We start from the raw sequence: 15,058 nt of genomic DNA on the forward strand, positions 1-15,058 counted from the left end.
ATGTGTATGAAGTCCACCAGGATAACTGATAGGAAATCCTGTGCTCCACTGTCAATCTGGTCACTCATCACTGTCCCCAGTTCTGAAGTTTCTGGGGCCAAGGGCTCTTGGTTTTAGTATCTCCAACATCTGCCACCTGAGACCTGAGGATTGCAGTTCGAAGCTGTAAGGCTTATTAAAGTAGATAGCCGTTGAAGAAGAACACCATGCGGTATTCAGGCAGAAGAGAAAATTTTATTCCCCAACTGTTGGCCTGTGGCCAAGATGATGCATGGCCGGAGAGAATGGCTGAACATCGCCAGGCCCTGCTTATCTAGGGCAGGGGAGGGAGGTATGGCCAAGTGGATTGGATATGACCTCAGAGAAGGGGGAGGTAACTGCCTCCAGGTGTGCCAGTTACCTAGGTAACACAGGTACTATGGGCACAGACTTAAACAGGCTGGGGGTGGGGGGCATCTGCATGGTGCTCTCCAGGGGGTGGACTTTACAGAAGCCAGCCTAGGCAGAAAGTTCTCAAGACTCCATCTCCAATTAACCAGCAAAATATCAAACTGGAGATATGGCTCAAGTGGTAGAACACTAGCAATGAGCAAGCAAGTCATGAAGAGTGTGAGGCCCTAAGTTCAAGTGATAGCACTGGCACAAAAATTTAAAAAAAAATGGAAGGGAAGCCCAGTGCCATCATTATGATAAAATACCTGACATAAACAATTTAGAGGAAAGATTTTTTATATTTAGTGTGTGTGTGTGTGTTTGTGTGTGTGTGTGCATGCGCGTGCACGCTGGTCCTGGGGCTTGAACTAAAGAGTCGCAGTACTGTCCCTGAGCTTTTTTGCTAAAGGCTAATGCTCTACTACTTGAGCCACAGCTCAACTTTTGGCTTTTTTTTGTGCTTAATTGGAAATAAGAGCCTCATGGGCTTTCCTGCCTGTGCTGACTTCAAACTGTGATCTTTAGATCTCAGCCTCCTTAGTAGCTTGGATTACAGGTGTGAGCCACCAGTGCCTGGCATAAAGATTTATTTTGGCTCACCAGCATAAAGGTTTATTTTTGCTCATGATTTTAGAGAGTTCATTGTGAGGGTGGTTGATCCCATGCTCTTGGGCAGAATATGGTAGAGGGATTATGCACAGCAGGAGGTCCTTCACCTCCTGGTGGACAGGAAGCAAAGACAGACAGAAAGGGGGAGGAGACAAGATATCTTCATTCATTCCCATTACCTACTTCTTCTAGGCCTTACCTGCTAGTTTCTAGAACTTTCACAGTCCCAACCAACTGGAGACCTAGGTATTAACATGAGTCATTTAATATTGAAAACACATCATCTATATAATTTATACCTACATAATAAAATATATTTTCCTAGTAATTTTTTGAGATGGACTCACTATGTTGCCCAGCCTGGAGTTGAACTCTAGCACTCAAGAGTTCTTACTGCTCCAGCCTTCTACCAGCACATACCACCATGCTTGGCTCGAATTTATTAATTCTTTAATATGTCTTAGTTTTTCTCCCCAATTGTATTGCAAAATTTATTATATGAATCACATTATGTATTTATTTTTATTTTTATTTTTTGGCCAGTCCTGGGGTTTGGACTCTGGGCCTGAGCACTCTCCCTGGCTTCTTTTTGCTCAAAGCTAGCACTCTGCCACTTGAGCCACAGCGCCACTTCTGGCCGTTTCCTGTATATGTGGTACTGGGGAATTGAACCCAGGGCTTCATGTATAAGAGGCAAGCACTCTTGCCACTAGGCCATACCCCCAGCCACATTATGTATTTCTTTAGCTTCCCAGAAAGCACCTACTATAGCTTTAAGTATATTGCAAATGAAATGTATCAGTGTGTTAAGTTCATTGGAAAGAAAGTCAACCTTTCCTGGAGCAAAGTATCCAGGTCACCTGAAGACTGTCTGAGAAGGAGAAAGACAAATCTCACCTTCTGCCTCAAACCTAGAGATGAATCGGATTCCCATTGCCATGGCAACATTTGAGAAGAGACAAAAGCTGATCTTCTGGCTATAGCTCCTCTGGTGGTAGCTAAAAGTGAGGTACAGGTAAGGGAGGTAGGTAAAGAAGAAGACAGTCCCTCCTATGGCAGTTCCAACATGGGCTGCAAGTTCAGAAGGAAGAAATGAAGAGTTTCATCAGTAATGTACAAAGTTCTGTGACATATTCTCCTTTTCTTAGTTCTTTTAAGGAAAGTATCTCTGCACTTGTCTCAGCATTTCAGAAGTGAAGCAATTCCCTAAGAAACCTTTTGTACTGGAACTATTACTACTAAAAGACAAGGAATATTTGCAGTATGAAAGGAACCTTCATGCATGCATAATTATGTCTAAAACCTACTCTCTCTAAAACTGTACTAGTGTCTCCTACAACAAAAATTCTCTTCTTAAGAGATGAGTGGTAGATTGCGTAGCACCTATTTAAGCCCAGGTTGGCACTATGGCAAGAGCTTTCCATGTATCATTTTATCCAGTCTATACAACTTCCCTGTTTTGTAGAAAAGGAAATAAAATATAGTCACATTAAATAAGTTTACTAAAAATTCAGGGAATTTGTAAATTACAGTAAAGGAGTAAAGGTTTACCAGGTTTTAAGCATAGTGGCTCCAGATTAGGACAGAAGACCTATCTGACCAAAGCTTGGCAGCTGAACTCAAGTTAAATGCAGATGTTTGACTTCTGCGAAGTTAAGAGAATAAGAGTTGAAAATCGAAGAGAATAAGAGTTGAAAATGTGACAAAGAAAAGTTTGCAAGGTTGTAAAGGGGCCCAAAAAGGGGTCCAAAGGAGTCTTCTTAAAGGGCAGTTTTTTGAAGTACAGGCTTCTCTCACATCTCCTCCCCTGGGTTGGGTTGTTTGATGGCTTGCATATGTGCCACTGGCTTTTTTCATTGGTTGAGCAGACACACAGTTTCTTACAGGAAGAGGTGTTTGAGCAGGAAGGAGCCTGAGGCACCAGAAATTCTTTTTTACTTCATTATCTTAGAAGCCACCTTTCTCTTGTGCCCCAACTTCACAATCAGGATCTAGAATGTTAGTCAGGTGGCATAGGTGGCTCATGCCTGTAATCCTAGCTACTCAGGAGGCTGTGACCTGAGGATCTCGGTTCAAAGCCAGCCTGGGCAGGAAAAGTCTATGAGACTCTTATCTCCAACGAAGCACCAGAAAACTGGAAATGACACTGTGGCTCAAGTGGTAGAGCACTAGCCTTGAGTTGAAGAGCTCGGGGACAGGTGCCCAAGCCCAGAGTTCAAGCCCCACAACTGACAAAAAACAAAAACAACAACAAAAAAAAGGTTTAGAATGTTATCTGCTTTGGATATCTTATCTTTCCATTTTTCTTTAGTTGAAACTTATTATTTACCTCCACTTGAAGTTATAGTAGCATTAAATAAAGCATTTAAATAAGCCAGTAATGGGGAATAAAACTGTTCTGCAGATATAATCATAAAACTGAAAACTTTGCTTTGGAAGAATAATACTTAATGGTATAGGTAATGGGAATTCCAGAAAAATTAGTCACAAGCATCCACTCACAGAAACTTACATTAAGACTCACCTTTTTGGAAGAATGTGCTCATCATGAATGCAAAGAAAATTGTGGCAATGGCAAAACATGTTAGAAAAACAAATATCAAACTAGGGTCACTGTTCCTGAAGACAGCCACATTTTTTATCTACAAAACAATCACAGATACAGATACACAGTTTTTACATGGAAAGAATGTGGGAAAAGCATAAAACATCAATATACACTGTAGAAAAATATTTTTAACATTCACGATTATCTTAAGCTAAAAAACATGCATAGGTTTTTAAGGCAGACACATGATCCAGTACCTATTGCTATTTACAAATTACTGTCAGTGCATGAGACTTTTTTTGTAAAAAACATGAGTTTGAAAATAATGTTTTACACAGTGTGAATGTTTTCCTTCTTTGAACACTGTTATTATCACTAACATATAATCTTTTTTTTTTTTTGCCAGTCCTGGGCCTTGGACTCAGGGCCTGAGCACTGTCCCTGGCTTCTTCTTGCTCAAGGCTAGCACTCTGCCACTTGAGCCACAGCGCCACTTCTGGCCGTTTTCTGTATATGTGGTGCTGGGGAATCAAACCCAGGGCCTCATGTATACAAGGCAAGCACTCTTGCCACTAGGCCATCTCCCCAGCCCTAATCTTGGTATTTCTTTTAATATCTCTATCTTCCTTTTTTCCTCTGCAATACTAGGGTTTAAACGTGGGGTCTCAGCATACTACGTAGACACTCTCCTACTTGAGCCACAACCCCAACCTCTTAAATCTTTCAGCAAACACAAGCAGGTATCAACATGAGGTTTTCCAAACTGTCATCAATAACTACTTTTTTCATTCTTTTGTCAGTTTTAGGGTTTGAATTCAGAGCTTCAGTGCTGTCTCTAAGCTCTTTTGCTCAAGGCTAACACTCTACCACTTTGAGCCATAGCTCCGCTTCCTGTAATCCTAACTACTCGGGAGGCTGAGATCTGAGGATAATGATTCCAAGTCAGCCCAGGCAGGAAAACTTGTGAGACTCTTGTCTTCTTTTTTGTTGTGTTTTGTTTTTTGCCAGTCCTGGGATTTGAACTCAGGGCCTGAGTGCTGTCTCTGGCTTCTTTTTGTTCAAGGCTAGCACTCTACCACTTGAGCCACAGCACCATTCTGGCTTTTTCTATATATGTGGTGCTGAGGAATCGAAACCAGGGCTTCATGTATATGAGGCGAGCGCTTTACCACTAGGCCATATTCCCAGCCCTCTTGTCTTCAATTAGCTACGAAAAAGCTGGAAGTAGAGCTGTGGCTCAAGTGGCAGATTGCTAGCTTTGAGCAAAAGGGCTCAGGGACAGTGCCCAAGCCCAAGGAATGGTACAAAAATACCAGAAAATTGAAACATGTATTTTTTTTCTTTGTGGGAGGAGAGGGTAAGAAATGGTTAATAAATGGAGAGGGGAAGGATGTACAAATAGTCATTATGTTCATATACCTGTAAAAATGGAACTGCCTAACTTGATGGGACTAGGAAGGATGGGGAGAACAAATAGAAAGAGTGACACTGATCAAGATGCATTATAATCATAATTTGACTTGAAGTGAACTCTTCTGTATAACTATTTTCAAAAACACAGGAATTATGTCTCAACAAAAACCAATAAACAATGATTGACTAGACATATTAAAAATTTATATCACCCATACCACACCAGATTTCTTTCCCACCTTTCACAGCTTAGCACAATCCAAAGAACAAGAGATATGTACCTTTGTGCAGAAGAGAATGGTCATAACAGTAACGGCAATGAGGACAGAAATAAAGAACATGATGAACCAAGCAATCCAATGTATCCAGCTCTCCAGTCCCATCATACACATATAGTCCTAAAAAAGCCAAATAACCATGCATTACAGTCTAGTGTTCAGCCTAGCTGGTCCAGCTTGGCAGTCTGATACTAAAAACCCAGCAGCCTGGAATGAAGGGCTGCACATGCTTGTATTGAGAAGTAGTTAGTGGGACCTCAGAAACCAAATGGCCAGAAAAAATTAGTATAAACCAGTGAGTGGCATTTATCTGGTTTGGTTATGGTACAGGAGGCATGGTATTAAAATAATTCTCCTTTTGAAATGTCAAGTATACTGCTAGTTTCATTTACTGATACCTCCTATAAATCAATTGGTTCTACTGTGTTGAGGATAAACTCCAAATTCCCTGTATGTCCTACTTTTAAATTCTATTGGCAGCTGAAATATTTGTTTGTTTGTTCTTGGTGCCAGTACAATCTTGAAGGGCTTTAACTCAAGGCCTGGGTGTGTCCTTTAGCTTTAGGTTTTTCTATTCAAGACTGAGCCATAATGCTATGTCCAGCTTTTTGCAGGTTAAAATAGAGACAAGAGCATCACAGACTTTCCTGCCTAGGCTGGCTTTGAACTGCAATCTTCAGATTGTCTCCTGAGTAGCTAGGATTATGGGTGTTAGCCACTGCACCCAGTTGTCAGTTGAAGCTTTTAAAAAGTGCTCTTTAACCTCTGCTCATTTGAAGAAAAGACACAGGTATAAAAAGAGGAAACATGACCAATCCAATGGCCAAAACACAAACATTTGGCACCCCTGGCTCTCTACACCAGTTTGCTGCTGAAGCAGTGAACATATAGGGAAAGTCAAACTTCACCTATATCAGGACTAAAAGGAGTACCTGGCCACCAGAGGATTATGGTTCAAGGCCCTGACATAAAAGTCTGCAAGACTCAAGCTGGGAATATGGCCTAGTGGTAAAGTACTCGTCTTGTATACATGAAGCCCTGGGTTCGATTCCTCAGCACCACATATATAGAAAAAGCCAGAAGTGGCGCTGTGGCTCAAGTGGCAGAGTGCTAGCCTTGAGCAAAAAGAATCTAGGGACAGTGCTCAGGCCCTGAGTTCAAGCCCCAGGACTGGCAAAACAAACAAAAATGTTTGCAAGACTCAATCTCAAAATAACCAGCAAAAAGCAAGACGCCAAGATGCCATGGCTTAAGAGGTAGAACAAGGGCCTGAGGTTCAAGCCTCTACACTGCCAAAAAAATCATAGTTGTGATAATCAATAATTAAGGAAAAGAAAGTTCAAGAGAGTATTTTAGCTAAGCATGGTGGTGAGTGGCTGTAATCCCAGCACTTAGATGCCAAGTTTAAGGCCAGACTGAGCAACATATCAAGTTCCAGGCCAATCTTGGAAACACAGAAAGACCCTGTCTAAAAAGGAAACAAAAAACAAAAGACAGAAGATTTTGTTTTAAAGGGCAGAAAATGAGAATAGGAGAGAGTAGGCAAGCAGAAGAGAGCCAAAAGTGAGTAACACTGATTACTTCAGGAGCAACTCAGCACAACTGAACTCCAGGTTGTCTTCCCACACCACCTTATCATGGAAAGAGACTCACTTATGGAAGATCCTTCCCTAGACCCTATACAAGCATTGTCTGAACATCTTCCTGGTGACAGATAGTGGGCTAGCCAAGCAGAACCTACTAAGCTGAACACCTCTAGTCATTGTGCAGAGATTCATGTAATAATAATGGATGGTACTTTGCAAACAGTATGAAAGCATTTTAGAGTTCCAACTCTGTTGGAACATTGCTCTGCACCTAAGCAATATCTTACCTGTTTGGGCTGTATTTTTTTTGCTATTTTTCATTAGCATATGCCCCATGCCCGTCCCAGGAGAGGTATCTATCTGAAACAGAAACAATTACCTTAAGTTTTTTCTCCTTTTCCAATGTAATGGAATTAATGATGATGAGCTCGATGGAAATGAAGCTGAGCATGAGGAGAAGAGGGAACTCATTCTGAAGCACCATGAAGAACCTGTCCTGGATATGAGGTCCATAGGGGAACCTCTGCAATAGTACACTGAGACTCTCAAACATGGTGACTGTTGCATTGTGAGCATGGTGCCTCATGATGGCTTTATCCACAGCATGCTGTATGGCCAGAAAGCCTTCTTTATGGTAGCCTACAAGAAAACAGGATGCCAAATCTAAGAAATTAAGGAAGACTGAAGACAAGAAAATGACAGGGGATTCAGATGGATCATGGCTAGCCAGTCAGTAACAGATATCAGCAGGAAAACATTCTTAGAACCCTCATGCTACATACAGAATAGAGGGAAGTGAGGGGGCCTCCAGGGATCCCTGGAGTTAAGGCAATGACATTTCCAGTCAGAAAATGAGTACTGGAGACCTGGGCAGAAAAATGAGGGATATCCCATACAAGAACCTCCCAACTTGAGGACCCAAAGTTTTGATCATCTAACGTGTACAGGATGGTTAAATTCAAATCACATAAAAGATATAGCCTCCCTAATGTATTGTAGCCTGTTTCTTAGTTGTTACCAATACACAGTCCAGGACTACAGTCTTTGAATTGTGCTACCAATCGCATGAAACTGTAAATACTTGGACTTAGTTTTCTACTTGGTAGACATCCAGGCCCAAAGCTTCATATTAACTGTGTGATCATTCTTTCACGAAACACAGATTATCAACTTAACTTTCTAAGAGCAATTAGTTTCCTAGAGGATTGTTAACTCTAATACTCTCAGAGGGAAACCAAAAAAATCAAAAGTGAATTGGAGCACTGTACTCATAAATTAACATATTGAATCAAAACCCCCTTGTAAAACTATTAAAAGACAATAAGATATAAAACATTAAAAGGAGAAAAAAATGAAATGAATTGGAGAGCATGAATACTTGCTGACAGACTGGCTCCTGGGCCTTAAGCCCAGGAAGGCTGATGCAACAGAGAGCAGGCCATGTCAGTAGGATCAAGGATGCTTGACTGGTACTACCCTTGGAAGCTATCATGATATCAGGTGAATTCCCACGCAACACTCCTAACAATCAGCAGTATTTTTTTGTGTGTGACAATGCTAGGAATCAAACCCAGGGTTTTGTGCATGGCAGGTAAGTAACTCTCTCATTAAGTTTCACCCCCATCCCAGTAGTACTTACTTTCTTAACATGAAAAGAGAAATAGCAAAAGAGTAAATTGTTTTAACCACTGAAAGAAAGCCAATTAAATGGCTTCTGTAGAGAACAATAATAACAATTTTCTTTTTGTCTGTTGTGGAGCTTGAACTCAGGCTTGGGCACTGTCTTTGAGCCTGAGCCACAGCCACTTCTGTTTTTTGAATGGTTAACTGGAGATAAGAATCTCACTGGGGGGCTGGGAATATGGCATGGTAGTACAGTGCTTGCCTCACAAACATGAAGCCCTAGGTTCAATTCTTCAACACTACTTACTACTACTACTAAGTGGTACAGTACTAGCTTTGAGCAAAAAAGCCAGGGATAGTGCTCAGGACCTGAGTTCAAGCTCCACAACTGGCAAAAAAGCAAGAAAAAAAAAAAGCAACAACAAAAGACTCACTGAGGGGCTGGGAATATGGCCAAGTGGTAAAGTGCTCACCTCCTATACATGAAGCCCTAGGTTTGGCTCCTCAGCACCACATATATAGAAAAAGCCAGAAGTGGCGCTGTGGCTCAAGTGGTAGAGTGCTAGCCTTGACTAAAAAGAAGCCAGGGACAGCGCTCAGGCCCTGAGTTCAAGCCCCAGGACTGGCAAAACAAAACAAAGAGTCACACTGGGACTTTTCTGCCAGACTAGTTTTGAACTGTGATCTTCAGATCTCAGCCTCCTGAGTAGCTAGGTTTACAGGCGTGTGCCACCAGCAGGGCAATATGTCTGTTATTGAAGCAGAAAAGTTTAAACAGAAACACAGGGAAGACATACACCTTGTTCCTGTGAAATGTTTCCATCCTTCTTTTGAACAATTCTACCTTACTCTAACAATGTAAGCCTTGTATTGAATGCCATAATTTCTAAATAAACTCTTTCAACTGCTTCTGAAATGCGCAGTTTAGCAAGTGTTGAGGCAACAATAAAAATAAAAATATCATCACATTTATGTTCAACAAGACAAAAGTAACTATGGTCATAGTAATGGCACAGGCTTTTGGGGTTCCTTACCAGGAGTTCCTCCATCAGCATATGTAAATTCCCGGGGTTCTTGGCTTGGGTAAGGAGGATAAAGAAAGGATGTACACCAGCCTTCCAAGTCAGCTTGAAAATACACATGTTTCAAAGATAAAAAATTCCTCTGAATGTAACTAAAGCGCAAGTTGTACTCAACCTATAAAAAATAAAGAGAAAATAAATTCAGTCATGAGATCTAGAAATCCAGCAATGACTCAGGACAGAGCAAAAGTGTGTTTGACAGTAACCCCATTACACTAGTAATCACTCTGAGGCCCAGAAACTCTAGTAACTTTCCCAAGGTTATTCAGCTGATAAGTTACAGAGCTGGATTATGTGGCCTGGTGTTAAGAGTCAGCTTCTGTAATCAAGCAGGTCAATACATGTCATCCTGTACTCTGGTTAGAGGCCTGCTAAGAACAAATATCTTTTAACAATCTGAAAGCTGAGATGAAAGAGAATGAATATAGTTTAAATAGATTTTTTGGCCTGCATCAGTGGCTCATGCCTGTAATCCTAGCTACTCAAGAGGCTGAGATCTGGGCTGGGAATATGGCCTAGTGGCAAGAGCACTTGTCTCGTATACATGAAGCCCTGCGTTCGATTCCCCAGCACCACATATATAGAAAATGGCCAGAAGTGGCGCTGTGGCTCAAGTGGCAGAGTGCTAGCCTTGAACAAAAAGAAGCCAGGGACAGTGCTCAAGCCCTGAGTCCAAGCCCCAGGACTGGCAAAAAAACAAAACAGAGACTCTTATCTCCAATTAACCAACAGAAAACTGGAAGTGGTGCTGTGGCTCAAGTGGTGGAGTGCTAGCCTTGAGCCAAAGAGCTCAAGGACAGTGCCCAGGCACAGAGTTCAAGCCTCACGACCAACCAAAAAACAAAACAAACTAAGAGGCTGAGATCTGAGGATTATGGTTTAAAGCCAGCCTCAGCAGGAAAGTTCATGAGACCCTTATCTCCAATTAAACACCAGAAAACTGGAAGTGGCATTGTGGCTCAAAGTGGTAGAGTACTAGCCATAAGAAGAAAAACTCAGAAAGAGCACCCAGGCTCTGAGTTCAAGACTGACAAAACAAAACAAAAAGGAACAGATTGCAACTTTTATGAAAACAGAATAATGAACCTGTTGAAATTGTTATGGGAAGGGAAAAAAGGGGACGGGAGAGTGATAAAGGGGATAAGATTGGTTGGAATGTATCATAAACATGTATGGAAATGTAACAATAAAATCCTCCCCTGTATAACTAATGCAAGCTAATAAAGTATCTATCTAAAAGGCAAAACAAAACTCTGAAAACTGGTACTTTAAACACTAGGTTGTACAGTAAGATGGCAAAGCTACCACAGAGGAAAGGAGAGCGGTAGATCAGCCACTCTCAGACCCATATTCTAGGTCAGAGTGCACAGTAAGATTGTTACAGAATGATTTTCTTACCGCAAGTGGCAAAGGTTCATTGCTGTCACTGAAATTATGGCCCAAAACAATCCCCACCAATGCGTAGAAAGCTCTGGGATCCTTAATTATATAACTTTCAAACGAGGGCACTGAAGAAAATCCTAGAACTACAGAGAGGAAAAATCCAGTCAGTGAGTAGATGGGTTTGAAGGTGAATGCTGGCAGCCCACTCCTCTTTATATATATGTATATGTATTGCCAGTTCAGGGGCTTGAATTCTGGGCCTGGGGGCCATTCCTGGGCTTTTATGCTTAAGGTTAGTGTTCTACCACTTGAGCCACACCTCCACTTCTGGCTTTTTGTAGTTTATTGGAGATAAGGGTCTTTATAGACTTTTCTGCTGTGGCTGGCTTTAAACTACAATCCTCAGATCTCAGGCTCCTAACTAGAATTACCAGCATGAGCCAACTGCCCAACTTTACCTATGATTTAATATGCCAGCTTACTTTTCCATTCACTCACTCATTCATTCTGCAAACACAAAAAGAGAAAAAGAAAATAAGGAAAAGATGTGACTCTTGTAATTCAGTACAGAACTTTTGAGACATCTGTAGTGATCCTAGGAACAGTGTCTTACTAGGCAGGGTCTTGAGACATCAAGAAAGTAATGCTGAGGAAGGAAGAAATTTAAATCCTGATCATGTAACTTGAGACCTATAGCTTCTTGTTGTAGAGTGATCTATGCTCTTGTAGGAAGTTTAAATCCTGCTTTATCCCGTTCAGGCTTAAGATCTAAGTTTTACTTTTTTTTTTCATTTAGAAGGAAGTTTCTCAAACACATACATATACACACATACACACCTCAATCTGCTAAGTGACATGCTACCTGTGAATACTTCCAGACTATCTTTCAAAAGATAAACTGAACTATTCAGTAGTGATTTTATAATGTGAGACTAACAATTCAACTCTCTGAAATTTAGTTCTAATTTGGCTGTCTGTGGTTAACATTGTTTGGATGCCAAGAAAACAAAATGGTGGTGAGGACCTTCAAAAGTTAGTTGTCCATACTGAGCAGTACAAGAGTTGGGAGAGGAGTAATCTTTCATTTCATTTTAGACCCTGTGAGTTATCAGAATATTTTTGCAGTAGCATAGGTAACAAAGTAACTTTGAGCACCACTTCCAGCTTTGTCTGTGTATACTGAGGAGGAACCCAGGGCTTCATGCATGCTAGGCAAGTACTCTACCACTAGGCCACATTCCCAGCCTCAACTTAGAATAAATTTCTTTTGCAGATTCAACAATTGGGAAAATTTGTATCTACCTAACCATATTAATTTATTCAAGAAACATTTACTGGGCCACTTACTATGTGCCAGGCACTGTATGAGGCATGGTGATAACCAGAGCAGACAGGGTCCTCTGCCTTGTAGAGGTGGAGTCCAATGGGAAAGGCAGATAATATGCAGAAAGCAAGCGAGTATGGGATTAAACATTGATGGAAAAGCTAAGAAAATGTCAAGCAGATTCAATGAAGTACAAAAAGGAAAAGGCAAGAAACTTAAAATCTATTTAGCTGCCTTCCTAGGGGTAGTTTCCACTGAAATCTAAAGGATCAGAGGGAGTGGCACACAGGAATGGCCGGTTCCAAGTGACTCACATGAGCAGATTGAGAGAACACTGGGAAGAGGAACACTGGCGGGGTGGGGGTGGGGGGGGAGAAAAGCATGGCTCAGTCTGGAAAGTTACTGATGGGGCACTTGGAGATGCCTCTGAAGAATGGATTACAATGGGACAAGAGAAGCAGAGAGGACTGTCAGAATCTGAATGCTTTCCACTTTTGCTTAGGCAGACTTGTAATAACTGGCAATCAGACCTTCTGTTTAATGTGAGATAACAGAGTCAGGATAGTGAGTTATAAACAAACATTTAACATAAAGCCTGTGGTCTTTGAACTAGTAAGAATGTGTTGATCAGCATCTCCTTATCTACCATGGCACAATGAGCTCTGTAGGGTTTGGAGACCCAGGTTTGGAATCACTTTTTAAAGAACTCTCAGTAAATGACCTCCAACTGTGCATCATAAAAGAGCCCTCCCTACTCTTACCCCATCTTATGTCTAACCTTCGAACTCAACGTCAAAGGTTTGTTCCACCATTTCAGTGAGAGCTTTCAAAGTTTCACTTTTGGAAGGAATATAAACTAGTTGAAATTTAGTTTTCACTGGATAGTTATAGAAGAATTCTGGCAGTGAAGTGACATCAAATGGGTGGTAGTCAGTACGAGGTCTTGGTTTTGGAACACTGCTGAAACGAAGATACAACACAAGTGCAGAAAAGAGTAATGGCATCAAGATTTCAAGCACTGTTATGAGAGTCTTCCGCTTCTAAAATAAAAACAAAAGCTACATGTTAGCTTAAAACAGAACACCAGTCACTATTATATGACATATGTTCTTCCAGTAAGAATCCTTTTATCACTTTATTCCTTTGGAATAAAAATTATTCCTTTGATTTCTTCCAGCTTTCCTAGACAATACATGAAAAAGGATAGAACTTGCTAGATGGTGTTGGAGGCATGGCTCAAGTGGTAAAGCACTAATCAATGAGTGAAAATGTTACATACTAAGTTTGGGTCCTGGTTTTGAATAACAACAACAACAAAGAAGAACTAGCAACATTTCCATCTTGGCCTTTTCTATAACAGTAATGACTAAAAATCAAGAGCAATAATGTCATCTTTAATAATAAACCTCAACAGAAGTACTATGGAAATATGACTGATTTTCGGAAAAAGATCCCTTTACAAATAATGTTCTCAATTTTTATTTAACTCATTTTATTATTAAACAATTTAACTTAAGCATTCAAGCACTTTTAAGGATCTATAGCTTCTCCATGGATAACCATATACCGTTAAAAATTATTGACATAAATCAATTGCTCAAAGTTGTTGCACCATGATCATTATATACATATATATAGTTTGGCCAAATATACACCATCTATATTATTCTTTCTTAATCCCTCTACCATGTCCTTCCCATCTCCCCTTTTTTTAATTACTAGAGTTTGAACTCAGTGCCTCATACTTGCCAGGCATACTTCATACTTGCTCTCTCTCTTAACCCACGCCTTCTGTCCTTTTCACTCTGATTATTTTTGAGATTGAGTCTCACTTTTTTTTGTCAGTGCTGGCTTGGACTATAATCTTCCTATTTATGTGCTCCATCAGAGCTGGGGTGACAGATGTGCAGCACCACACCACATCAGCTTTTTTTTTCTATTGAACTGGGGATCTTGCAAACTTTTTGCCCAGGCCTGGGGCTTGAACTCAGGGCCTGGGCACTACCCCCAAGTTCTTTTTTTTTTTTTTTTTTTTTTTTGCCAGTCCTGGGCCTTGGACTCAGGGCCTGAGCACTGTCCCTGGCTTCTTCCCGCTCAAGGCTAGCACTCTGCCACTTGAGCCACAGCGCCGCTTCTGGCCGTTTTCCGTATATGTGGTGCTGGGGAATCGAACCTAGGGCCTCGTGTATCCGAGGCAGGCACTCTTGCCGCTAGGCTATATCCCCAGCCCCCCCAAGCTTCTTTTTAACGCAAGCATTCTACCACTTGAGCCAAAGCACCACTTAGGCTTTTTTTGCTTATGTGATACTGAGGAATCAAACCCAGAGCTTCATGCATGCTACCCAAGCACTCTACCACTAAGCCACCTTCCCAGCCCTGGCCCTGAACCTTGATCCATCTGATCTAAGCCTTCTGTGTAGCTAAGATTGTAGGTATGAGTCATTGATACCCAGCTTCCCACTCCTTTTGAGCTGTTTGATATTTTAACCAGGTTTCATTATGCTATTTTCATATGTATTATGCTATACACACCTTTAATACAAAATTTTTCCAGAGAAGAAGCTTTAACTTCCTGGACACTGTCATTTTTCTAGCTGAAGAGGAGGCTCACCCCTAGATAGGAAGCAAAAGAGGAAATATTATATATAATACAAAAGTTCTGAGGTACTTTTTCATCTTTGAGTGACTTTCTTCTTAGAATTTGTAGAATATTATGGCAGACTATTTTTCCTCCAAACTTTCCAGTATCCCTTGTCAGTCTTTTGGGGGTGATTTTTTTC

At 41.0% G+C, this 15,058-nt stretch overlaps 1 protein-coding gene across 1 annotated transcript in view; it reads right to left on the bottom strand.

The window, feature by feature from the left end:
- LOC125340533 (ATP-binding cassette sub-family A member 17-like) overlaps positions 1-15,058 on the bottom strand; it is a 51,382-nt gene that overhangs the window by 33,441 nt on the left and 2,883 nt on the right. Inside the window, exons 2-9 of the mRNA XM_048332194.1 lie at positions 14,811-14,891; positions 13,057-13,318; positions 10,970-11,097; positions 9,524-9,686; positions 7,246-7,505; positions 5,284-5,400; positions 3,566-3,683; positions 1,939-2,112 (exon numbers count right to left, since the gene is read on the bottom strand). Coding sequence (XP_048188151.1) covers positions 1,939-2,112; positions 3,566-3,683; positions 5,284-5,400; positions 7,246-7,505; positions 9,524-9,686; positions 10,970-11,097; positions 13,057-13,318; positions 14,811-14,864 — 1,276 coding nt within the window. The 5' untranslated portion in view covers positions 14,865-14,891. The remainder of the gene's footprint in view (positions 1-1,938; positions 2,113-3,565; positions 3,684-5,283; positions 5,401-7,245; positions 7,506-9,523; positions 9,687-10,969; positions 11,098-13,056; positions 13,319-14,810; positions 14,892-15,058) is intronic.

The sequence above is a fragment of the Perognathus longimembris genome, chromosome 23 (assembly GCF_023159225.1).
Source record: "Perognathus longimembris pacificus isolate PPM17 chromosome 23, ASM2315922v1, whole genome shotgun sequence".
In the NCBI taxonomy this organism is placed as follows: Eukaryota; Metazoa; Chordata; class Mammalia; order Rodentia; family Heteromyidae; genus Perognathus; species Perognathus longimembris.